Here is a 27,139-nt window from a genome sequence, read left to right on the forward strand (position 1 = left end):
AGTAGGAAATCTTTTAAAAGGGCTTTACATAAAGGTAACATAAATTGGCCCCCAGATTGCATTCAATACCAGAAAGAACACAGATTGCATTCAATACCAGAAAGAACACTAGAAATGTTCTTGCATAGAAAAGTTTGGGCTAAAATGTAGGTAGTGTGTTTTGGAAGGCAGACTATCAGGTTTTAGAGGGTTTAGCTACAATGCTTAATTCTTAACTGATAATTCTCTTCCAAATCTTTTAATTTGAAATTAAGCATGTATTATTATTATTTTTTTTATCTGGGGCCAAAATTCTAAAATACTATCCACGTTAGCTTAAAAAGTTAATTCTTCTTCAGTAATCCTCGACTGAAAGTAGCATTTTAGTTCCAGGAACCTATAATTCATATCAAGATTTTTCAGTGGAGGACTTGGACTGAAAAGGCTGGGAAATATGGCTTTGTTACTATTAAATATAAGTCAGAGACTTTGAACAAAGTGGATTAATGATTCTCACAACTGAACTCTTCATCTCCACCTCTCTACTCGATATGCTCTTTCCCCAGGGTTCCTCTATGTCGTTGAATGACACTGTCAGCCACAGCCAACTCTTGGCCATGTAGGAAAAGTTAGAGGTTGTTCTTGACACCTATTTCCCTATTCTGTCCTGAATCCAGTCTATTATCATAGCCTATCAGTACTACCTCCAGGATGTATCTTAAATCTATCCACTTTTCTCCAATTCGGTCATCACCATTACCCTGGTCTCATTTACCATTTTATCCCATGGGCTTGTAGCCCAGGTTCCTAACTCTTCTATGCATTTCCTCTCCTGCTACATCCATCCATTTTCTACACAGCAGCCACAGTAATACTTTAAAGTCACAAATATGATCCTATAACATTCTATTCAAAATCTATCCTTGATTTCTCCTTGAACTTAATGATAAAATATAGATTTTTTAGGATAGTTCCAAGTGTTGCATGGTAGGACCCTTGCTTCTCTCTCTATCCTGCACCCTTCACTGTATGTTAGTCATGTTAATCTTTTCCTAAAATCCACCAAGTGCTTTCCTACTTTAGCACCCTTCTCTATCTGGTTTTCTCAGCCTGGAATGTCCCTACCCCAACACTTCCTGTGGATAAATGTGATACCTCTTTTTCATAATTTATTTTTGTCATATCTACAAAGAAGGCTTTACTGATAAGTTCTGATCTAAATTATTAGATCATATTAAGATTTTGCCTTATAGCCTTCATATCTTCTTCATACACAGCACAATTTGCAAGTGAAAAATTTTCTGTATAATAATTATTTCTTAATCTCTATCTTCCTCACTAAACAATAGACTCCACAAATTTTGGGTTCTCTTTCATCCACTTCTATATGCCCGGTATCTTGCCAATAGTAAGCATGAAATAAATATTAGCGAGTGAGTTTGTGAGCTGATTCTGACCACTTTCCTCTCATGCTAACTTTCTCAATGATCTCAGTTAAGCTCTCAATTCACCCACAGACACGGGTAACTCACAGGGAAATTTTATTAAAGTAATATTTGAAAACACTTTTGAGACTATAGCTAAAATATATTATTCAAGTGTAAGACATATTTATTATTATGAACTTAAATATTTAAATTATAGAATAAAAATTATAAGGTTTTCAAAAATTATGTATTTAAAGACTTTCAGATCGATGTGAGCATAATACATTTTTATCAAGCAAAAAGTTATGCTATATTCTTTAAAAAAAATTCCCCAAAAAAAAACTAAAAGAAAGAAGAGAAAAATTAGTATTCAGGTATTTGAGTAACACTGAAGAATCATTGTTTATTATAATCTTTGATAATATTTACTTAAATTCTTGCTAGTATAAGAATGTACTTTGCTTTTTAAAATTTGAGGATAGTTTACACAGGATGTTACAGTAGTTTCAGGTGTACAACTTAGTGTGACTCGACAGGTTTATACATTATACTATGTTCACAAGTGCAGCTACCATCTGTCCCATTACATCACTGTTACAGTATCATTGACTCTATCCCTTCTGCTCTGCTTTTTATTTCTGTGATTACCCATCCCATATCTGCAGGCCTGTATCTCCCACTCTCCATCACCCATTTTGCCCAAACTCCTCCCTTCCCCTTTCCCCTTTGGCAACCATCATTTTATTCTCTGTATTTATAGTTCTGATTCAGCTTTTTTTGTTGTTGTTGATTCTATGTCTTTTTATAGATTCTATTTATCAGTAGAATCGTATGGTATTTATCTTTCTCAGTCTGACTTATTTTGCTGAGCATAATAGAATAGTACTTTTCTGTTTTAATCTTTATAAACAGAACCTTTTATTTATTTTTTTTTTTAAAGATTTTATTTATTTATTTGACAGAGAGAAATCACAAGTAGTCGGAGAGGCAGGCAGAGAGAGAGAGAGAGAGAGGAGGAAGCAGGCTCCCTGCTGAGCAGAGAGCCCCACGTGGGACTCGATCCCAGGACCCTGAGATCATGACCTGAGCCGAAGGCAGCGGCTTATCCACTGAGCCACCCAGGCGCCCTAAACAGAACCTTTTAAATTTCCATTTATGACTAGACTTGTTGCCTATTCCCGTGTTTCTCAGATTAGCAACTTAAAAAACCACTATAGTTAGAAAACCCCACAATGGTAGGTAACCAAACAGACATTCTACATATTCTGTAGTAGAAAAAAATCTAAAATTTCATTACAACGTAGTTTGGAAAAAATTTGTGTTTCTCTGCAGTTCATTTTGGTTACATGTCCCACTTCCTCAGCATATAGACTTTCTTTCTTTGGTTAACCATATCATAGCACTGAGAATTTACATTTATAGTTTACATGGGTTTATGATAAGGTAGTAAGTTTTGGAGTTGTTTCTAGAAAAAAAAATTGTTTTGCTTTGCTTTTTAAAGTGGCTTCCTGAAAAGCTATTGCTTTTCACATAGAAAAGACTACATTTTTCCAGTTGACAGGAGTATGTTTGAAAAATGAAATTAGAACCTTTTAACATAGAATACATATGAGTGCACACATACTCATATATGCACATAGTATATATGAAGAAAATGATTTCTGAAACTAGGCCTTTAAATTTGAGGAACATTTTAATGTTTCTAAAAACAATGTTTTCCTAAAGTTAAACTAATGGGCCGCACAAGAATGTTAGCTTATGAGAGCCTACAGGGCCTGTAGCATCTGGAGGAGGTCTGTAGCAGTTGCTTTGACAGGGGGAAAGTAAGAAATAGCAGTGCAGGTGTCCCAATATATGTAAAATTACTATCCCAATGAAGCTGACTTTCTTCTTCACTTAGGACAAAACCAGGCAAGTCGGGATTGATTTTTAGGTCGGGGAATTACGATTTGGAACTGAATGCTAACATTTTCAATATTAAAATATGTTCCTGTGACAAATGATGTTATTTCTGATATGGTTTGAAATAAAAGAAACTGAAAGAAATAATTACCTGAGTATAGGAATCTGATTTTTACTGTTTTTTTTTTTTTTTATTGTGCAAGTAGTTACTAATGTTCAGATTTAAAATTCTGTGCTGCTTTGATATAACCTGGGTGGCTTTAGAGTGGTTTTATATTCAGGTGCTAAATATAAATGCACTATCTTTAATCCATGGTCTAATCTTGAACTAACACGTGTAATTTTCCACCTATAAATTTAGGGAAGTAATAATCTCCTAAAATGTAATTGGCACATTTACACAAATTTGGTTAATATTTATAGATTTGACCAGTAGATTTATTTTTTTGTTTTTTTTTTTTTAACATGGTAATATTTAATTCATCATATAAATTTCTGTTTGCTGGTTGGTATGTGAAAACTCTGCTGTGATGATCATGTTGTTTTTAATACATTTGGTTTAAGAGTTTAAATTCATCCTCCGTCAGCAGCTATTGTATAATAAAGAGTTTGGCTGGTATTCATCATCCCTGGTTCCTGGGAGATAAGCCTGAAATCCTCAGATTTTTAGAGTGATAGGAATGTCTTTGTTATTGATGGTGGGCCCCTGAGACCATATCTGAGTCATGCTAACAAGATGACTCAGAATGTGGTTTGGCCGTGCCAGAAGGGCCACCCATGAAATTAGAGAGGAAGGGCTTTGAGCCAGGTGATATCGGCCTGACTTCCAGGGAGTGGAGGAGACCTAGACGTTGAGTTCAATCCCATGACCAGTGATTCAATCAATCGTGCCCCAATAAAAACTCTGGACACCAAGGCCTAGGTGAACCTCCCCGATTGGTGATTTTCTTATGGGTTCAGAAACCCCAGGAAGGTGATTTCTTTGTCTCATAGTTTGGATTTAAAAGAAGTGTGCTACAGTAACAGGAGTCTTTGGATTAAAGTGTTAAAGATGTTAATAATGAAATTTTGTGAAATAGAATGACATTTTTGTAACTCCTAAAAGAGAAGTATGACCTTACTACTCTGAAGTTACTCAGCTCTGGAAAAGAATATATAGTGTTTCATCAATAATCCTATTCTTCCCATATCTAAAGATACCCAAGTCCATGACAATGGTGTCAACCAAGAGTCTCAGGGATAGGGAGAGCATAGTATCATGGAGAAAGCAAAGCACAGATGTAGGAGTCCTGGGCTCAATCTCAGTGCTACCCTTCATACATTGTGGGACTTTGGGCAGGTCTCACTAAGCCTCACTTCCTTTGCTTGCCAAGTAGGGGTAATAAAATTATTTATAAAGAGTTGTAGAGAATGACAGATATAATATAAACAATATTATTGGTCAATTACTGTGTAATTTCCTTTCATTTTATTAACATTATTCTCTTTGTGTTTTAAACAACAAAAGGACAAGGAACAATGGTAAACTAAGAATCCTTCTGCATCATTTCTACCCTTCAAAAAACTCTTTGGGGCACCTGACTGGTTCAGTTGGTTAAGTGACTGCCTTGAGCTCAGGTCATGATCCTGGAGTCCCTGGATAAAATTTCACTTATTTATTTGACACAGAGAGAGAGAGAGAGAGAATGCACAGGCACAGGGAGTGGCAGTGGGAGAGAGAGAAGCAGGATCCCCGCTTATCAAGAAGCCCCATGGGGGGCTTGATCCCAAACCTTGGGATCATGACCTGAGGCAAAGGCAAATGTTCAACAGACCGAGCCACCCAGGTGCCCTGAGAATTCTTATTTATGAGTAGACATTCCTTAAAGTAGATACAATATCAGAATCAATCTTATCTAGAAAGAGTTTTACAAAAAAGTATGTATTTTTTTTTTCTGGAAAAAATAATTGATACTAGGTATAAAGTGGGAGGTAAAAATACACCCAGCAAACCATAAATTTGATAAGGCTGTAGTAACAATATCAGTAAAAACCCATCTTGACAATACATAGCCCCCTTCAAGTGCTACCCCAAGTTAACAGCTTAGTTATTTGAAAAACTTAAATGAAATTTAGTATACCCAATGCATTAAGAAATTCCAGTAATGAAAGTTAAGTTAGTGATTCAGTACCAATACTGAAATTTAATCTTCATTTTCCCTGGTACCCTCTAAGAAGGGATTATCCGAGGGAGACTGACAGATTTTCTTCTAGTCTTCCCTAATAATTATGTAATTCATTTCAAGTAAGTTTCTATTTAACAGAGCATGCTGTTTTCCTCTCTTCAAGTTCCCTTCAGAATTTTTGAAGTGTCGTCATATCTTTGTTGAGTGCTTCATAAGTAAACATACCACTAACGGGTGTACTTTTGTAAGAGTACTCAAAAGAATGATGTAAACACTTGTACCTTGCATAGGCTAGGCTCATTTTTTTTCAATGGCTGGCATTTCTTCAAGTAAACACGTGAAGGAGTTTGTAGAAATATAAAAAATGAATTTATGAATTGTTTTAATGCTAGAGCAAAATAAACAAAAATAAAATTATCTGGAGACACAGTAGAGGAATTGGGAGGGTTTAGTTCAGTCCAGCTTTCTGGAGTATGAAGTGATGAGCCTTATGTGGATCCATGGGGTCCTTGAAAGGTAATAAAGCTATAAATAATTCAGAGACAGGCTTACATTCCCAAGGTACTTGCAAGCACATTAAATCTTTCCGAAAATCCACAGGATTGATTACAGTCGGAGTCTTTAAGTCTGCATTGTACCAATTTTAATTTAAGTTTAATATTCTAGAAAGAAAAGTTGGTATTGCTCTTTGTTGTAACTACTGCTTACCCTCTGGTATTTAAAATAGCCACCAGGATAGTTAACACTAGTGGTGCTGGCTGCACAAACACAGAAAATTACATAAATTACATAAAGAGCTATTTAAAAGAAAAACATGGTTAGAAATAATTCTCATTATAAGGTTTTGGTAATAGCATCAGCCATTGATACTGATATTTGACTGCCGTTACCAAAACCTTATAATCAGAATCTTATTACTTCCCTAGAGAGTTATTTTAAACAAATTCAGAATATTAAAATCTAACTTTTTGGGCTTTAGAGCTTGATAGCCCTGGGGTCAAATCCCTTCTCAGCTTTTTACTGACTGTGCGAATTAAGGAAGATCATATAAGTGCCCCAAGCCTTATTTTCTGCACTTACAATATGGAGCTGGTCAGCCTCGCAAGTGGTTGGGAGGATATTAACTGAGGACACATGAAAAGTACTAAGCACAGTGTCTGGCAAATACCTGGAGGCTCAAGTTTCTCTTCCTACATTTCATCTGGAGAGTCTAGAAACTTTCTAATTGAAATGCAAGGTCCTGTTTCATGCAGGAACAGAATAATAGAATTTCAAATTTCAAATTTGATCTGAGCACAAATTATAGGGAAAAATGGAGAATTAAGAAGGTTAGTTTGGATGTTGCTGCAATGACCAAGGTACAGGGTGAGAAATGTGAAAGTGGAGTGGTAATAGAAAGTATCCAAATGGAGCAGGATATGGTGCAAAGAAAGAACTCACAGAAATTGTTGAATGACTGTGGACATGGAGTGGGAGATAGGAAAATGCCAAGCAGGTGCAAGATTAGCATTTGAGCAGACTTGACTGTCATTTCTTCTTTTGCTGTCAGTATCATCATCCCTGCCGTGTTTATAATCACCTCTCGCAAAACAAGTGCGCCTTCCATTTTAACTAAATGTAAGACACTCAAGAAGGAAGGAGCAGTCAAAATTTAGTAGCAGCATGCATGGATCTGGAAATAAACCTTTCCCCGGCTCCGTCCCCACATCTGACTCCAGCCCACCACTAAGAATTTCTTGGAGAATTCATAAAGGCTTTGAGTTCATTTTGTGTCCAAATAAATTTGGGCACTGAGGGACTATTTTCATGTAGGACATATACTAAATTTATCTTTCTTTTTACAAAACCAGTTTAAATCACCCTATATGCACTGGAGAGGCAATGTAGATTTTTTTTTTAGAGGGAAAAAAAAAAAAAGGAAAGGAATCGAAAAGAGTAGTTTTCCACATTCTCTAGCTTGTTAGGGAGCATGAAGTCTTCCTATAGAATAGAAAAAAGTAATCTGGAAAGGCATTTGCAAAGAAAAGGACTAAGATCCTGAGGTAATCAAAACCACTTTCAAAAGTGTAATGATGTATCCAAATGAGAAAAAAATGCTGTGCCACTATGGGAATGGACGGGGGCCAGTATCTTCATGTAGGTGAAATCCAGAGTTTCTAAGGAAAAGCAGCAGATCATACTTGCATACTTTAAATAAGTATGCGTACATAGAAAATTGGGAGGCTCAAACCTTGATATTAGTTTTGACTTGATATTACCTTTTGCATCCTCATCATCCATCCAATAAGAAGCCCTATTGATTCTATTTCAGAAATAGTTTTCACATTGCCCTCCTTTGTATTCTCACTGCTGTTGGTTTAGTTAAAGCCTGTCTTTATTTCCTCTTCCTTAATCACTTTCATAGTAATCCAATTTGTCTACTTCCCTCTAGTCTCTCTGCTTTTCTCCATCCTCAACACTCCCACTCTAATATTTGGTGACTCTACAGTCTATGTGGAAGTGACAGAACTCTGGGAAGGAGATGACAGTATCACCGTGGAGTTCAAAATACTTAAAATATGTAATTCTTGTAATTAGATACAAAATTTCAATTTAGGAAAGCAGATTCTAAAACACTCTGATGAGAAAAGGTGAAATAATTTATTTTATTTTTATTTTAATAATTAATAATTATTAATTATTTCAATAAAAAATAATTTATTGCCAGAAATAAACTAAAGGAGTACAACTATAGAAGGATAGCTTCTTTAAAAAAATGTCATTCTTTTTGGAGAATTATAATTATTCAAAACAAGGCAGAAAACATCTATTTAACATAGTGATTAAGAGTCAGAAACATCTGAATTCAAGTACCAGATCTGTTGCTTAGCTGTGTGGTTTGGAGGAATTACTAAACCTCTTCAAATATCAGGTTTGTTTTCTATAAAGTGGAGATGACATCAGTAGGGCTGTCATGAGGATTAAATTTTTTTTAAGACTTTTTATTTATTCACTTGAGAGAGAGAGAACATCAGCAGGGGCAGGATTAAATATGATTAATAAGAGAAAAAACAAGATTATTAATCAAGAGCTCCAGCCACATAGTGAAGGGTCAATATTATTAGCGATTGTCTAAAGAAACTAACTATGCCAGGGCCCTCACACACACAAGGGTTTAAAACAGGTACGTGAAATGAAAGGAAGTACACATAACAAAGGATGAAAACAATTAACAAAACAAGATAAACAAAAAAGGTTAAAAAAAATGTGAAGGAGGCTAAAGTTCAAAGTGGGTTTTTTTCCATAAATTACTAATTAAAAATAATTCTAATCAGCAAAAGATACATAAGTAATATTATTCCATGTTCACAGTAGGAGAGGGGAAGGCTGAAGTACTTTGATGATCTGGGTAAAAAGCAGAAATGTCCAGTATCTCTTCTGATTCTACTTTCCCTATCAAAGGGAACAGCTTTTCAAAATACATATGATGGTAAATACGTAAGCTTAGATGAAAGACATGATGAACTAAATTGTAAAGTATTTCAATATTTTCGAGGTTCAGAAGAGCACATATTAAAGTAATTAAAAAAACCAATTTGTAGGTTTTTAATTAACTTAAGACGTGTTCTTCTGAGCCTGTTCAACTTGATCAATAATGATGAAGATGTGGAAGTCATACTGACACAATATACTTGCAAGATATATGTATGACACAAAGCTAGGGAAGATGTAATGCATGTTAAATAAAGAATCAGCCTTTACAAGAATGTTGATAGACTGAAATACTGAACACATAACAAATAGGAAATGTTAAAGGGACAGTTTTAATCTCAAAGGTAGCATTTAGTTAACAAAATCTATCGGACAAAAACAAATACCTGAAGGCTTACTAAATAGCTCATGGACAGAAGGTCTGGCAGACACAGATGTTATATGATGGTTTAAAAAAACATGGTCTTTGGCTACATAAATAGATATAAAGTGTACATGGGCGGTGGGGCTGGGTGGCTCAGTGGGTTAAAGCCTCTGCCTTTGGCTCAGGTCAAGATCCTGAAGCCCTGGGATCGAGCCCTGCATCAGGCTCTCTGCTCATCAGGGAGCCTGCTTCTCTCTCTTTCTTTCTCTCTGCCTGCCTCTCTGCCTACTTGTGATCTCTGTCTGTCAAATAAATTAAAAAAAAGTTTAAAGCGTACATGAAGGGAAAAATTATTTTGCTGTTTTCTGTTCTAATAATGGTCAGATTAGGGCAACATATATTGGGAGGCAGAATGACAAGTTTGAAGTTGTACAAATATGGCAACTGGGATGATGAAGGGATCTGAAAACCTATAGACTGCTTCAAGATCCATAACTTAGACAGAAGCATATGTAGCGGTATTAATCATGTCTCTTTATTCTCTATATTTCTGATACTTTGACATCTGAGACCTTCCTGACCCTGCAAAGACTGCCTCTCCCATGGCTGTCCAGTTCCTGGAGATAATTAAACACCTACCCAAGAGCATGTTCTTCAAGCACAAACCAACCAGTTCAGGCTCCCTCCTCTCAACCACTTCCTTCTTCTTCTTTTTTTAAAAATTGTGTTATGTTAGTCACTATATAGCACATCATTAGTCTTTGATGTAGTGCTCCATGATTCATTGCGTGTAACAACACCGAGGGCACCATGCAATCAGTGCCCTCCTTAGTACCCATCAATCACTTCCTTCATAAGCTGAGTGGATTCATCCCTGCCCTAATCACCTCTGGGTCCGGTATGGCACAATTAGAAAGAATCCCTTTACAACTTTGATTGCTGAAATTGTCCTCCAACCAGCTAGTCCTAAACCTGTTTACCCTGCCTTGTCTTGCCTCTCCTGTAGAAACCACACTAAATGCTCTTGCCTCCCCTCTACTCTGTTTCTTGTCCGACTTTAGTGCTACCCCATGGTTTCCTGGATGGTGTGGTGTGCTCTCTTTACTTTGGGAACTGAGAGTGTCAAGCTCTCTTTCCAATGGCAGTCCTCTCCTGATCTGATGATCTCACCATACCCAAATAATAATAAAACCTACATTTTTAAACAGTAATGATAAAATCTTAAGATCCAGAAGAATATTTATTTATATTTTCATCTACCAAACATTGAGGACCTACTAGGTGTCAGTCACCATTCTGTGTACACAACTACCTAGATTAGCAGAACAACTCTACTCAAATGTGAGGGATTGTCTTCCTTCTTCTAGAGTTTACCTTCTGAGTAACACTCATTATAAATCATACAATTGATTATATTCAAGGGGTAATATTCAAAATATTTACCAGTCAGCATTCTATGCAACTGATCACTCAAAACTGCTGCTAAATGTAGAGCTGGAGATGGATGCTGGCCACTCGGAGCCAGGCTTTGTTAGTTGCTGAGCATTTGGGAGCTTTGAGACATCCTGGGGTAGGGTCTGAGGTGGTAGCGGGGGTAAGGGTAGTAGCACTGACACATTTCAATATTGGAATCACTGGCATGGCCACACTAGTACTTTTATATTGAATATCAGTCCTGATAATATATCCTTTGGTCTCCTCTTGTCTCTTGTCCTTACCAAGTTCCTTTAGCCATTGTTTTTATGAAGTAAATTATAGGCTTCACCTTATTAGTCATTGTGCCCTGAATAATGACTAATGTCTTTTTTAAACTGCGCTACTTGGATAACTCAGAAGTGGTTTACCAGCTCAGGGTAGACTTTTCTATCTTGACTTGAACTCTCTTTCTATTAGGACCACTAGAATTGTGCTTTGTTTTCAATATCAATAAAATAAAGATCTAATGTGTCTTTTTTATAAGGTGCTTCACTGAAGTGAAGATGATGGAATTCATTCATTCTCCAGCTGGCAAGCAAACTAATTAAAAGATTATCATATATTCCTTAAGCCAGCAAGTCTTTCAATATATTTTAAATTACATTTTGATACTATAATCTTTATTTCCATATTAGAAAAGCTAATGTGCTCACTAATCTAAAAAGTTGCTCACTTGACAATAGACATTTCAGCTAATGTGAATTAGCAGTTCTGCTGAACTTGGAAAAGAAGGGGGCCAAAGGACACTATTTGAAGGAATAATGATAATGCAGTAAAAAAGTACAATCCTTGGCAAGATTTTATGTTTTCAGGATCAGAAACATTGTTCTACTACTACTAATTTTAATAATATTGTCTGTAACCGTGTTAAGTATTATCTGATATTGGCAGTGAGTTCTACGGTAAAAATTTCTACTAATTATTTTATCATTAAAATTAAGCCACCATAATTTACCAAAAATGTTAGAGATCTAATTCTTCAATTGAGCGTATATTTCTTGATGATTTTTTGAGGCTTAACTGCAATGTTATTTACTTACTGAATGGAATTTTGTCCAATTTTAAAAGCTGTACAATAGATATTTCAAACTGTGTTGTAGGTCATTAACAAATGTTATAATTAATTCTTGCTTCAGATATGGTACCTTTCAAAAAAAAACCCACCCTTGTTAACATTTCATTTTAATACCTGAATTAGCTCATATTTGATAACTAAAAATATTTTCTAATTAGCCTTTAAAGCTGTATTTCCTGGTGGCTGTAACCATCAAATGCAAGTTTGCTTAAAGGATTTACTTGACCTTCCATAATAAGCTATTAGGCAGAGCTTTCAAAGCTAAATTAAAATGGACATCAAATTCTCTTATGAGACAGAAGTGGCCACATTGTGAAAAAGGATAATAGATCAGATGCATTTGCTAAAACTCAATGAAAATAACAGGTGTTTGGCTGTATAGATGGTGATAGAGAATGCTCAAACAAAAGAATTTTATGTCATAGTCTCAGATTCTCTTACTTGAAAACACACTTTAAATGTTTTCTAATTCAATCACTTATTTGAATGCTGAATTTCATCTGTGAGCTCCGATCTTGTTTGAATGCCCAGTTACTCCTAGAGCAACACTTTGGTTCTTTCTGTGTTCTTTCATTTCCTTAACTGGGAGAAACGCTCCTGCTCATGTTAAAATTCAGAGCCTCCAAGCTGGTGGAGAAAGCAGGATGTTGCCTAATTTAGACGCATGCTATTATTAGTATGGGGTTAAGCTTTTGCCTATTTCATCTAGTGAGTTGATCGTTGATGCAAAATTTCCTCCAGAATAGTTTCCACGGAATTAAAGTAGCCTCTCTATCCGTGATAAGAGATACTTATTCTTGTGGAAAGTTCCTCAGATTTAGTTGTTTGTTTCCTTTCCCAACATTCCAGAAACTGCCCATCTTAGGGAACCTTGGGGAAAGATGCCTTAGGAGACCAAACTGTAGCTCTCAGTTTCTCTTGTGTTTTCAGAATTACCAAACATGCCTTTGGATTACCAGGCAGAAGTGTAACCTAGACCTTCTCCTTTGAGTTGGGTTGACAGGCTAGTGAGAAAGCCTGGGGGGAGAGGGTGTGTCACAATTCATACAATTTTAGAAGACCTAGATTTCTGGGCTTAATTCTACCCCTACTGAGCTTTATAATCCTGAGTGAGTCACTGTATTTCTCCGATTTTTAGTTTCCTTATCTATAAAGTGAGAATAAGCATACCTACAATTCAAGGTTGTTATAAGAATAAAAGGGAATAACACAATATATAAAAAACTAAAACCCTTTTCTCCTTACCTCTTTACATTTAGCAGCAAAGCTGCTTTGTAACCCTAATGCCTTAATGAGAAGCAAAAGAGTTAACATTTGTTTAGAAAATGTGTAGAATTCACATGAACCAAATGTCATTGCAATACAGAATAAGCTTTTAACCTTGAGGATTTTGTGTCTCCTACCTGTCACCCTAAACACCTGAGAAGCCTAGGCAAAAATTGAAGAGGGCAATTTTCTGATACTGAATATGTAATGATGATAAAAACAACAACCGTCATCTTCTGTTTGTTAGGTGCTAATCACTGTTTGCAATTACTTTACATGCGTGTGGTTATGGCGGGAAGGGACTGGTCCTCGATTTAGTCTTTTTTCCTTATCTATCCTTTCCTGACAAAAAGAAATCCATGGATCCTATATTTGATTAACATTAAAGAACACATTTTGCCTTATTTCTGAAGACCCTCCGTGACTGTTCTCTATGCCTTGAGGACCATGATTTGGGTTGTCAACCTGTAGTTAGGAATGAGATTTCAAAGAAAATGTCCTTTGCCTGGCACTTGAGTGAGGAATGAGAATGACCAAATTTCACTTCTGAGTTATTCTTTTAATTCATGATGCTTTTTAGTTGAGAATTCTAAAAAAATGTGTATAATTCCTGTGCATGTCTGTACTTGCTATGTGTACTTTCAAGAATTTACACTTGTTTTAAGTACAAACATAATAGTCATTGATTCATTCATTCAGGTAATAATAGAACACCTATTATCTAGATACTTTCCTAATAGCAGAGGAATATAGATAGTAATGAATGTTATGTCATTCATCAAGTCTGCCTTGAAAAACTATTTTCTTTTGAAAGCAAACAAAAGCAACAGCAAACAACAAAAACCTAACTGCTCAGTTACCAGTTTTAAATTTCTTATTAGTACGTTCTTTCATTCTATTTATGTATTTTCCTCTTTCACAAATTCTTTTCTTCACAGAATAAAGAAGAAAATACAAAGTAATTTTCTTGTTCATATCCTTTCTTGCTGATTAATATTGCTTATATCAGCAAGTCTTAGGCTTCTGAAGATGACAAAATTAATGTTTGCTGTGTTTAGTGCTCTCTGTTAGAAATTGAGACATTTACACACTCTTATGTGCTGTTTACCATTTCTGTTTCAATTCTGTGGAGGGAAAAGGAGGCTCTCCATCTCACAAGAGTTTGAAAATTCTATCAGAACATTTTCACAAGACTGGTACAGAGGACACTGTTCTCATCTTCTTGACAAAATGTCAATGCATGGCCATGGTACACTTGAAGCTGCATATCTATTTTGGGCAGTCCCCGAAGTTGAAAGACAAGTATGGGCTCCCAATGCTATCCATAAAGTGTTTGGTCTTCTATATCCTCAAGAAAAAAAGCACATTCTATAAATTCTAACCTTTTCTTGTACACATTTAAGTAAGGTGACGTGTAGATTGATTCCCTAAACATCTTGGCTTTGGAAGTTTATACGGAATACCACTCTGTGGTAAGTGAGTCCAGTACTCTGAAACACTGAGTAACCAAAAAGCCAACAGTTATACAGCCAAGTGGCCAGCCTAGGAAGACATAATCCTTGCTCTTGTTTCCACAGATTGACAACTGCAATCTCTTATACCATTTTAGGGTGAAATATGTTAGGGATAGTTGTGTGATAAATAGAACTATACAGTCTAAGAACATAAAATACTGGGAGCTATGATGCTTAAGGACGATAATGTTGGGAAAGGCATATATGTGGGGAAACCTCAAAATTGAGGAGTCATATTTCAAATCAATCATTTCTAGTTATGGGGTCAGGACTTTAAATCTCTGGTAAAACATTTTCTGTTTGTCAAGGGAGCAATGGTATTTTAGAGTTTTTCAAAATCATACTTAAATTAACCAGAGCTGTGTATTTTAGTTCATTTTGCATACTGGGATAAGTCTACTATTAGTAGGATTTGCTTAGAAACACGATTTGGTGGGTTTAGAATTATTCACATTATAATTTATGAACATTGTAATATCAACCTTGTGGTTTGCAAATAAGATAAAAGGCTATAACAGATAAGATATATTACATTTCAAATCTTTCTGAAAAGATTTTATTCATTTATTAGAGAGAGAAGGAGAGAGAAAGAAAGGGAGACAGAGAGCATGAGCAAGGGGGAGGGACAGAGGGAGAAAGAGAGGCAAATACCCCGCTGGGGGGTAGCTGAACATGGGACTTGATCCCGGGACCCTGGAATCATGACCTGAGCTGCAGGCAGATGCTTAAACAACTGATCCACCCAAGTGCCCCTCAAATCTTTTTTGAGTGGTAATTTCTGCTGCCTTGATCATTTATACTTCGAATACTTACAGAGTACCTTCATGATATAGGAACTGCCATCCTGTGATGAACAAAATATAGTTCCTGCCCCAAGGCACTCCCCACCCAGGGTGGGATAATGCTGGGTAAATAGACAATTGCCTGTCTCGAGTTCTCCCATGTGTTTCTGTGCCCGTTAGTATTTTTCATAGAAATACAAATACTGTATGGGCCTGTTGATCACCATATACCATCCCTGCTGACTACATGCACATTTTCTTGAAAACTGTACTTATTAGAACTTTTGCTATAAATTTCCCTGTCAGGAATCAGAAACCCTTCAGTATAAAACATTGTATGAAAATTAAAAAAAAAAAAGTGTATGAATCACATGAATGTCCCATCGCTATAACATGTGTGTTTAAACGATTTTCTTCTCATTTCCATTGCCTCTGTGGCTTGAATCTTCATTACCTAATCCCCACATTATGGTCTCCTCATCCTCACCACACTTCAGTTCTTCCTGACATGTACATCTTATCCTTATTTCAGGTATATCTAAATCCTATTGCCATAAGTGCATTTTCCTGACCACTCCCAGTGACACTTATTTATCTGAACGGTGGGATTTTACATCTGTACAGTTTAGCACTAGGTCATGGAATATCTCATTTTGTTGGAGGATTGTTTTATGTGCATATTTTGCCTTCCTGGTATAGCAAAAAGGTCTTTCTGGATAGGGAGCCCTGTCTTATGAGTTCTGACTAAACTGTCATGTAGGTAAGTCTTGTGAATATCTTGTGAAGTTTCTCTTTTAAAAAATTTTTAAAATTCTTTATTTAAACCCAATTTAGTTAACATAAACTGTATTCTTACTTTGAGGGATAGAGTTTAGTGATTCATCAGTTGCATACAACACCCAGTGCTCATGAAATCAAGTGCCCTCCTTAATGCCCATTACTCAGCCATTCCTTCCTCCACCCACCTCCCCTCCAACAACCCTCACTTTGTTTCCTAGAGTTCAGCATCCCTTAGGGTTTACCTCCCTTTTTATTTCCATCTTATTTTATTTTCCCTTCCTTTCCCCTCTGTTTTGCTTCTTAGATGCCACATGAGTGAAATCATAGTATTTGTCTTCCCCTGATTTATTTTGCTTAGCATAATACTCTGTAGCTCCATCCATGTCACTAGAAATGGCAAGATCTCATTCTTTTTGATGGTCTGAGTAATATTTCAGTGTGTGTGTGCATGTGCGTGCGTGTGTGTGTGTGTGTGTGTGTGTATGCGTGTGTGTGTCTATGAAGAAGTGATATGTATACCACCTCTTCTTTGATCATTCATCTGTCAATGGACATCTTGGTCTTTCTATATTTTGGCTATTGTGGACATTGCTGCTATAACCTTCTACTCTTCTCTTCTGCTCCTCCTCTTCTGGGACCCCTATTACCTAGGTACTGTTTCACTTTATGGGATCACTTGAGTTCTCTAAGTCTCCCTTTGTGATCCAGTACTTTTCTTTCTTCTTTTCAGCTTTCTTCGTTTCCATCATTTTATCTTCTATATCACTGACTTGCTCTTCTGCCTCATTCTTCCTTGGTTTATATACTCCATTTGGGACTGCATCTCGATAATAGCATGTTTAATTTTGGCCTGACTGGATTTTAGTTCTTTTATTTCTACAGTAAAGGATTCTCTAGAATTTTCTCTGCTTTTTTCAAGCCCAGTCAGTATCTTTATATTCATTTTTTTAAAGTCAAGTTCAGACATTTTACTTATGTCCATATTGATTAAATCCCTTGCAGTAAGCACTACTGCCTGTTCTTTTTTTTGGGGGGTGGTGAATTTCTCCATCTCATCATTTTTTCCAGATAAGAATATAAGAAAGAGAAAAAAAAAATCTGATAACAACAATAGGAAAAAACCCCGGAAACAAAACAAAACAAGAAAAAAAAAAAAAAAAAAACCAGGAAACATAACAAAGTAAAGAACTAGAGTAGGTGTGATTTGGTCTGCTTGTTAAAAGAAATGAGATCCCAAAATAAGAAAGAAAGAAGAAGTTATATATATATTTATATATACAAAAATAAAATAAAGTACAATGAAAGGAAACAAATATATGTAACACATATATAAAAATAAAAATTAAAAAGAATAAAAAAATGAATTGAAAAAATAAAAACTGAAAAATAACACTGAAAGACTAAAGAATTGAAAAACAACAACAAAAGCTATATACTGTTTTCCCCAAGAGCTGAAGTTTTGCAGCCCTCTATGATCAGTAAACTTGTGTGAGCCGGTTGTTCCTGCTGGTCTTCTGGGGGCGGGGCCTGTTGCACTGATTCTCAGGTGCACTTGCCCTGTTGCACATGTGCCTCTGTTGCCAGGAGGCTGGACTGTAAGCAGCTCCAAATTCCACTATGACCCTGTTTTGTTACCTGAGGGCTTTCAGCACTGATGGGTAGAATGAATATGGCAGTGTCCAGCTCTCTAGCCCGGGAGCTGAAAATTTGCAACCCCCCTTTCACTGAGCCTTCACAGAAAAGCGATCAATCACTCTTCTCTCCCTGGTCCCTGTCTCAACTCTGTTCACCCAGCCTGTGACCGAGCATTTTTATCTCAGGCACATGACTGAGTTTCAAAACTCCAAATTTTATAGACTCCTGTAGTGTGGACCTGTGCTGTTCCTCCCGGGGAGGGAGGGGTGTTGGCATGCATCTGCCTTTTGCTGGACTGCTGCTAGGAAAGTGGTCACATGACTGCACAGTGGTTTGCAGTTTATGGCAACACTGAGCAGAGAGCTTGCATCTAGACTCACTGTTCTCAGTTGCTTCCCCACTCCTGTTCCTGGGAACTCTGCAGGACCCAGGCACCCCCATTCTTCCGGTGACCCCAGGGTTCCTGAGACCACGCTGTCACACCAGGATTCCAGCCCGCTTCCCCACCTGAGCACCTTTATGCCCAGGACATCCCCCACTGTAGCAGATCCTAAAAGTTTTGCTTTTGTGCTCCGCTGCTTACCATACCTTGCGGTAGCCTCCTTAAGTACCCTCCCTCCCCTCCGCCATATCGTCAGATGTAAAGCCCCATATTCAAGTCTCTGCACCTCCTATCTTCCATGAAGTGGTCACCTTTCTACTCATACGACTGCAGCATTTCTTTTCTCAGATGTCTCCAATTGATTTTGCAGGTATTCAGAATGATTTGATAATGATCCAGCTGTATTAATTCGAGGGACCACACAGACCTAGGAACCCCTACTTTTCACCATCCTAACTCCACCCTTGTAAAATTTTTCTTAAATTAGACCCTCAACGCCTTAGGCATAGTATTGAGCATCCAATACAAATTCAAAAGTCACATCCTTGAAAGGCTCCAATACCAAGTTTTTCTAATGCCAATGTACACTACAGTTCAATGTAATATTCAAAGTGAGTTACTTACTAAAGCAAATTTTTTGTTGAGAATCATCTGCTCCACCAAAGATGACTCATTATGAAAGAGGTGAGGTTGCATATGGCTCCACATATGAGGAAACCACCAAAACTCATCCACAGACCCCAGAAGATGGTCATCTCCTTTATCTTCCTCTTCAGTTCCTTCAGGGGAAAAGGATTGTTCAGTTAATTTTAGTTACAACGATTGCCCATCACGCCCATGTATGTATTTAGAAGACTCCATTTATTTATACTTTCTTTGATACACAGAAGGCTTTAAACATGAAATGTAACAAAGAAAAACCTGTTCCTCAGAGAACAGCCAGAGACTGTGACAAAACTCTTTTAAAAAATGTTCAACATGAGCCATAGGTATAGAATTACTGCAAAATGGAAATAGGCAACCATTCCCAAGGACATTAGAACTCGTTCAGTGTCTGTATAATCTATAGTTTAGAGAGGATGGGGGGATAAGTAGGAAATGGAATCAAGAGAATGTGTATAAAGAAATGAGTGGCAGAGCTCCAGCAGTAGGTCATTCTGGCATGGGCTGTGACACCAAAGTCACAATAAAGTAATTCCATAGTTTATTTGGGCTCCTCATTAGCTCTGAGAAGAAGCTACTCAGTAGTTAGTGAAAACCAAGGCATAAATAAGGAGGAAAAAAGGAAATGTAGGAATTGTTTTTTGGGAGATTAGAGAAAATTGAACGGAAGAAAGGAGAAAGGATGAAAGTGAAGGAAAGAGGCTGAGAAGTGGTAAAGTCGGAGTAAACAAGTCACGCTGCTCCTTGACGGTACTCGGGTTTCTCATGATTGTCCTTTCTCTCAAGTTCTAGAAGCAGACTTTCTGTCAAGAAACTCTTGTTTCCTGTTGTCAATGACAACTCCTATTGTCATTCTTTTGTTTTTTCCTATTCGGGCACATTTTATTTCCTCTGTTTTCCCTGCAGTTTAGGTGAATGGGTGAGAAATTCCTCAATTTTAACTGGAGGGGGATAGGACTCCCTAGGTTGCTTTACCAGAGCCTGGAATGAGAGCCGCAGAGGTTGCCTCACTACTATCCAGGTGTATCATAAGATGATATTAATCTCCACAAAATTACACAACCACACTTAAATTTCAGCCACAACACTGAATCTAACAAGCTGCTAGGATATAGAATAGTAGGTTCTTCCAAAGATGTTCCCTCTACGTGGAGAAAATGCTCTCTTGTATTTTCAAAAATTTCATTTTTCTGATATGACTGGTTTCAGTAGTGCCCTATGGGCTAAAGAGGGAGGGCAGACTGCTCTCCTGGCCCAGCAGCAGTGCCTGCTACTACTGCTCTTCTCTTCATTTTTCCAAGGGAAGGAAGGCAGAGCCCACTGGAAGGAAAAGAATCAGATCCTCTGATTTACTGGGCGGTGAAAGGGACTTACCAAAGATAGAGGCATAGCACGAGGCTGCACAGTCCTCATTTATATAGGGACAACAAGGATTAGTAATGTAGAATGAGTGGAATGACATAATTCTTCAACAAGGACAGACTTTAATTTCACTTTTATATGGTTAAATACTCAGCTGATATGAAGAAACTTTTTTCCTTATATATAAAGAGCACCTTTAAATTTAATCTATTATAGTTCCCTAATTTTTTCCTCTTCATCACACATTCATGTTACCAAAATGTAGTGGAACAAGGAGAGCCTTTAGAGTTAGAGGTTTTCAGTTTATTTGTAGCTTTCACCATCACATTTGAATTGTGTGATTGTGGGCAAGTCACATACCCCCTTTAATGTCTGTATTTATGCAGGTAAACAATGGATAGCAATACCGATTTTATTCTTTTGGGGAAGGAAGTGGTACTATAATCCTGACACGTATTAGGTAATCTAAAATGCCTTTTTCCTTTCTTTTTATGTTTCTTACCCTTGTTCTCCTTGTGTCTTTTGAGGGCCTCCTTGTGTTTTATTTTTTCCACGATGATACTGCATGATGTGTGGGGGAAGATCTCCCTTGGGTGTTATATGGCAGATGGGACACTGCTCAAGAACTGACCATGCCATCATATTAACTGACTGACCTGATTAGTGAGTCACCGGCAAAAGCATTCTTGGGGCTTCTGAGTGATTATTTTACAGTTCAGGGGAAACGTCTAGAGAGGAATCCAAGGGAATATGAATATATGGATTCAGGATTTAGAGTCTCTGATGACCCCAATCATTGCAGGGTCTTCTTGGATCCTGCTACCTTTTAGGTGATAAATATGGTGGCCATGGTGAAGAAGCATTTGTTACATTGACTGGTGTTGTTTAAATATGTAGTTTTTTGACATAAGGATGATGTCATTTAGTTTCCCCACAATTAAACATCTCTACTTACATCCAAGAGACTGTCCTCTTTCTTAACATTTTGTATGTCCTCAGGACACCATATTAGTTAAGATTACCATTGGTTACTTATGGCAGTTTTACTTTCCATTACTGAAAAGAAGCACAAGTCTCTGGGGTTTCCCAGTAATCAATGCATTCCTGACTTCCACCTCCTCTGGATAAAGTGAATGTGGGTAGAGTGAGATGAGATTTCCTAGATTATGAAAACTCATCCCTCTACTGCTTTGACTCTCTATTCCCTATCCCCTGTAACTCCTATCTTTCCCTGTAACTTTCTTCTCATCTCTCCTTTGTGCATTTTTCTAGCTGGACTTTATCCACAGTTTCCTTATCAGGACAGTGGAAAGGTAGCTTTAGAAGGAGAGCTCAGGCATTTGTTGTCCTTTCCTGAATATCATGGTGCCATCTGTTAATAAAATAGCCATACATTTGAATCATGCAGAAATTAGACAAATGATGTCTGCCCTTTGATAGATTTATATAAATTTATAGTGGGCATAAATGTATGCCTTTCCCTTTTTCCTTTATAACTCTGATCTGATTTCATTTAATCCTACTTTGGGGATGTTTTACATCAGAATTAATTATATTGAGAACAAGTGTCTATTGCTTATTACTTTAAACAGTATGATAAAAAGCAGTCGAAACATAGCTGTGGTTGGATGTCCTGGATGCTTGCCACCCCGTGATCTCCTAATTTTGCCCACCTTTGTTAGAGCTGGAGGAGGAGAGAACCAGAAATCAAATTCCTCAATTTTAAGTGTCATTTTTAAGGTGTTAGAAAACTATGCTGAAATCTTAGAGTTATTGCAAATTATTATTTTATTATGCATCTATTTAAATAACTTATGTCTCATCAGTATCTTATCTTCTGTTTTTCCTACTTTGATATTCAAAATTGTCATTGATTGAGACTCTACCTTTTGTCAAGCATTGTGTTAACTGTTTTATAAGCATCGTCTCATTTAATGCTCACTAAAACCTTATGAGATAAGGGCCACTGCTAACTCTATTCTTCAAATAAGGAAACTGGTATTTGGAAAGGTAAAATAATTTGTCCCACATCACTGACAAGGTTGGGACAGAACCTGGTGTCTTACTGGGAATTTTTCTTCTGAGTTGTAGGAGGTGCCCAAGTAAGGAAAGAGAGAAATCTTTCAGAAACAACAAGGAAAGGCAGCAACTGGCTAGAGTCATTCTTTAGCATTCAGCATTGGACAAAAAACTGAGTTGCCAGGAGTATTTTTGTATTTTTCTATTATGTTTGGGAAAGAAAGCTTTTAATTATTCTTAGTTTTTGCAGTGATTTTCTTTCACAACAAAACATGGTCAAATTTTATTCTCTGACTTATAAATTCTAACCCAAATTAAACAACTCCAAATTTAGGGCCCTTAACTATCATGAATTGACCAAATTTGGAATTTAGAAAATAAAATCATCATTTATTTCAATATAATATTACTCTTCACATTGGTAATTAATTCTTTGGTACAGTTAGAATTTACCAAAATTGTTGGTTCTCCAAGGTTTGGGGAAATACACAAACCTAAAGAATGTATAGATAAAGAGAAGGAACGCTTTGCCATTCAGCTTCCTTTATCTAGGATTCCCAGATAAGCAATAAAAATCCAGTTTATCTAATGCATAAGACTTGGGCTTTGCCTGACCTAACGTTGAAACTATTTTTGACACTTAACTAGTTATATGATCTTGGGCCCCTCTAAATTTCTACTTAGAAAGCAAGGGAATATACTCTTTAACTCCTAGGCTTCATTGAAAAGGTACATGAAAAGTGCTTAGCTAAGTACCTACAATACAGTGTTGCTCACTAAAAGGGAACTATGATTTTATTTCCTTCATCTCTTATGTTTCTGCCCAAACCCTTCAAGAACTAAAATAGACCAAACAAGATGGAAACCCTCTCCTGAAAGAAAGTCTTACTGTGATGATAGTGCTGTTTTTCTCCTTCCCTTCAAGATTGAATAAAATAGAATTTTTAATAGGAGAAGGAATTGCTCATTTAGAAAGAAGACAATGTAATTCAATTAAATATTATAATTTCTAATTTTTGAAAGATTCAGAGTATTAAATTTTACATCTTTTCCCACTAAAAAGTGATTGTATTGATTTTAGATAATCCTAGCTAAGTTTTTGTGGAAGCTTTCATATCATACACAGATAATAAGATCTGTTTAAGCCTTGGCCTTAGCTTTATTCTGTGTTCTGCTTTCCTTGGCTTAGGTAGTAGACATCCTTACTGTGAGCTGTGGGAAGTGTCCAAGTAAGGAAAAAGGACAGATCTTTCAGAAACGAAAAGGAAGGAGAGCAGTTGGCTAGAGTCACTCTTTAGCATTCAGCATTGGCCATAAAATAAGTTGCCAGAGTGTTTTCTCCTATTTCTATTATGTCTTTCTTTAAAGTTTTTCTTCCTTTCTTTCTTCTTTCTTTCTTTTTTAAAAAGATTTTATTTATTTGAGAGAGAGAGACAGAGAGAGTGACAGATAGTGAGAGAAAGCAGGAACAGGAAGGAGAGGGAGAAGCAGACTCCCCACTCCTCCCAACATGAGGCTTGATCACAGGACCCTGGGATCATGACCTGAGCCGAAGGCAAACACTTCAGGGACTGAGCCACCCAGGGGCCCGAGAAAGAACATTTCTAATTATTCTAAATATTTAGAGTGATTTTCTTTCACAAAACAACATTGTCAAATTTTGTTCTCTGAAAAATACTAATAGTTAAAATAAAAGTGATTTTATTTTCCCTCAGTCATTTGTTCATTAATTCATTTTCAGTAGCCACTGTCCTAGTTGCTGGTGTTACAATAGTGAAGCCTTCATGGAGTGTTCATTTTAGTAAGGGAAGAGAGACAACAGAAAAATAAAGACAAAGTGCATTCAACACCCATTTATGATAAAACTCTTAGCCATCTAGGAATAGAAGGGAGCTTCTTTAAGTGAACAAAGAGGGTCTAGGGGCACCTAGGTGGCTCAGGTGGTTAAGTGTCTGCGTTTGACTCAGTTCGTGATCTTCAGGTCCTGAGGTCAAGCCCGTGTTGGGCTCCCTGCATCTCCTCTCACTCTGCCCCTTCCCCCTGCTCATGTTCTCTCTCTCTCAAATAAATAAATAAATAAATACTTTTTTTTTTTTTTTAAAAAAGGTTGTTTATAAAATAGTCTATTGAAAGGATTCCCCTTGAGAATGGGAAAAAATCTGAGAGATTTCCCCTGAGGTTAGTAATAAGACAGGAGTGTTATCATCACCACTTCTATTTACTTTTGTACTGGAGATATAAGTTAGTGCAATAGGTAAGGAAAAAACAATTTGTAAGGCTCAGAAAGGAGGAAGGACAATTTTTAAAATCCAAAAATGACACGATGTATAGGTAGGAAATCCAAAAAGTGTCTACAAACGATAGAAATAGTAAGTGAACATAGCAGAGTTGTTAGATGCAAGATCAGTACACAAAATCAGTTGTATTTTTACATATCATCAACAAAGAAATGGAAAATGAAATAAAAACAAGACACCATCTGCTACTGCATCAAAGAGCCCCTCCAAAGAATAAATATAAAACCAGTAAAGTTTTATTATGTGTAATTAAAGATGACCTAAATGTGTTCAAGGATTGGAAGACTCAGTATTTAGGATGGCATTTCTCCCTCAAGTCAATAGATTTAATGCAATCTTAATCAAAATTCTAGCAGATTTCTTTGTGGATACTGGTAAACTGGTTGTAAAATTTATATGAAAATGCAAAGGGCCAAGAATTTCTAAGGCAATCTTGAAGAAGATGAACACAATTGGAAAATTTACACCGGTAGATACTAATATTAGTTATAAAGTTCCTGTAAATAAGAGTGTGATGTGGCATGGATCCAATGAGCAGGAGAGTCTAGAGTCCTCATATATGGTTATATATGACAGCTATGACACTATGGTGCAATGGGAAAAGGAAGGTCACTTCAGTACTTGGTGTCGGTTAGAGAACTTTGTGGAAAAAGAGGGTATCTTGACCTCTGTCTCACACATACACAAAAATCCATACCGGGTGGATTTCAGATTTATAAGTTTTAAGAAAGTAAGAACATATTTTTATGATCTTATAGTATGCAAAGATGTCTCCGAAAAGATACAAAAAGTTGACCACTAGAGGAACAAAAAGATGAGCTGGACTACATGAAGTATTTTTGGTCACCAAAAAACACTATTAGAAGTGTGAAAAAACAACCCATACAATAGAAGAAAGTATTTGGAACACATATAATTGACAAAAGGCTCATTAAGAACATGTAAGGGAAAAAAAAGAAGAAAGAATATATAAATAATTTCCACAAATTGATAAGTAAAAGCATACAATGCTATAGAAAAAAATCTCAGATACTTCACAGAAGAAGATATCCAAATAGCCCATAAATATATGAAACATGTTCGGTTTTACTGCTCATAAGAGAAAAGTTCCTTAAACATAACATATCTCTACAAGGTCACCAAAAAGGCTAAAATTAAAAAGACAAATAATATCAAATATTAGTGGGAATGTAGAATAACAGGAAAACTCATATACTGTTGAGAATGTAAATTGATAGAACCATTTTTGAAAAACTGTCATTTTCCTACTAAAGTTGGCCATAAGTGTGTTATATAACCAAAAATTTTACATCTAGTTGACAGTCAACAGAAAAGAGTAGTTATGTTCTCTGAAGGATGGTACAAAAATGTTCTTAACATAATTATTAAAAAAAAGAAAAAAGCTGAAGACTAGAAAAAAAACCAACCATCTACATTGGAAAGGAGCAGAATAAAGAAATTTTGGTATACTCCCAACAATGGAATGCAACACAGTCATGAAAATGGAAGAAATACAGTAATATCTGTAAAACCAGCATAATGTTGAGTGAAACAAGGTGGCTACAGAAGAGTCCTTCCTGTATGATCCTTTTACACACATCTCAAAGCCATGAGAATTAGTTTGTGATATTAGAAGTCAGGGTAGTGGATTTCTTTGAGGGAAGCTAGTGGCTGTGAGGAAGCACAAGGCGGTTTGTGGGGGGTGGGATTTGGTACCATTCTCTCTCTTGATGGGCATGCTGCTTTGTGAAAATTCACTGAGCACTACATTTAATACTTATGCACATTTATCTATGTAAATTACAGTTCAGTAGAAAAGGAAAGCTGTTAGGCCATTAGAGCATGGTGAATAAACTTTCAAGCCATCCACATTTTGTAAATGTTAAAAAATGATATATTAAGTGGAATTGAATAATATGAAGAAAATAAAAATGGAGAGAGACATGGAATGTAAGAAGGTATGAAGAGAAGGAGGCACAATTTTTAAATAGAGTAGTCAGAGAGGCCTTATGAGAATAATTAACTTCCGTTTTCTTACCTGTATGGTAAAATTTTCCTGAAAATCCCAGGTTGAATGTAAAATTTGTGATTTGTGCACGCAAAAGATTCTGAGTGTCAAGCAGGGCCTGAAATACACAGTTTAAAAAAAACCCACATTATCCGGTTAGAGAATGGTTTTGAGAAGTTTTAAAAGATACCTTCCTTTTGCACTCAAAGAGTAAAACTAGTCTTTTATACATGAGAGAAAATGATGGAAAGTAGTGTCTTTACCATTTTACAACTAGAGAGATGCTTTCCAGATTGTGTAAACATATACATATATTTATCCTTTAGCTTGCAATAAATCAGCAAAAAGTGTCAGCTAGAAAAAGGAAGTTACATGAAAAGTTTATTCTGCCTATATTAAAGGAACTATTATCTAGTACATAAAATACATCTCCTTTCACTTCTCAGGGACATAGATCACCAATTGTCAAAAGAAGGACACTCTAAGTGTAACTATATAAGAATGTATGTTGAAACAATCATTGTTACTTTTTGCATATGTCTTTGCTCTTCAAAATCCAAGATTTTTCAATC

General features: G+C 36.4%; 1 protein-coding gene across 3 annotated transcripts in view; it reads right to left on the reverse strand.

The window, feature by feature from the left end:
- Positions 1-27,139, reverse strand: part of LOC131828746 (bifunctional heparan sulfate N-deacetylase/N-sulfotransferase 3) — a 183,133-nt gene that overhangs the window by 96,527 nt on the left and 59,467 nt on the right. For all 3 annotated transcript variants that reach the window (XM_059169713.1, XM_059169720.1, XM_059169730.1), the window contains exons 3-4: positions 26,598-26,685; positions 18,843-18,997 (exon numbers count right to left, since the gene is read on the reverse strand). In XM_059169713.1, the coding sequence (XP_059025696.1) occupies positions 18,843-18,997; positions 26,598-26,685 (243 nt within the window). The remainder of the gene's footprint in view (positions 1-18,842; positions 18,998-26,597; positions 26,686-27,139) is intronic.

The sequence above is a fragment of the Mustela lutreola genome, chromosome 1 (assembly GCF_030435805.1).
Source record: "Mustela lutreola isolate mMusLut2 chromosome 1, mMusLut2.pri, whole genome shotgun sequence".
NCBI lineage: Eukaryota > Metazoa > Chordata > Mammalia > Carnivora > Mustelidae > Mustela > Mustela lutreola.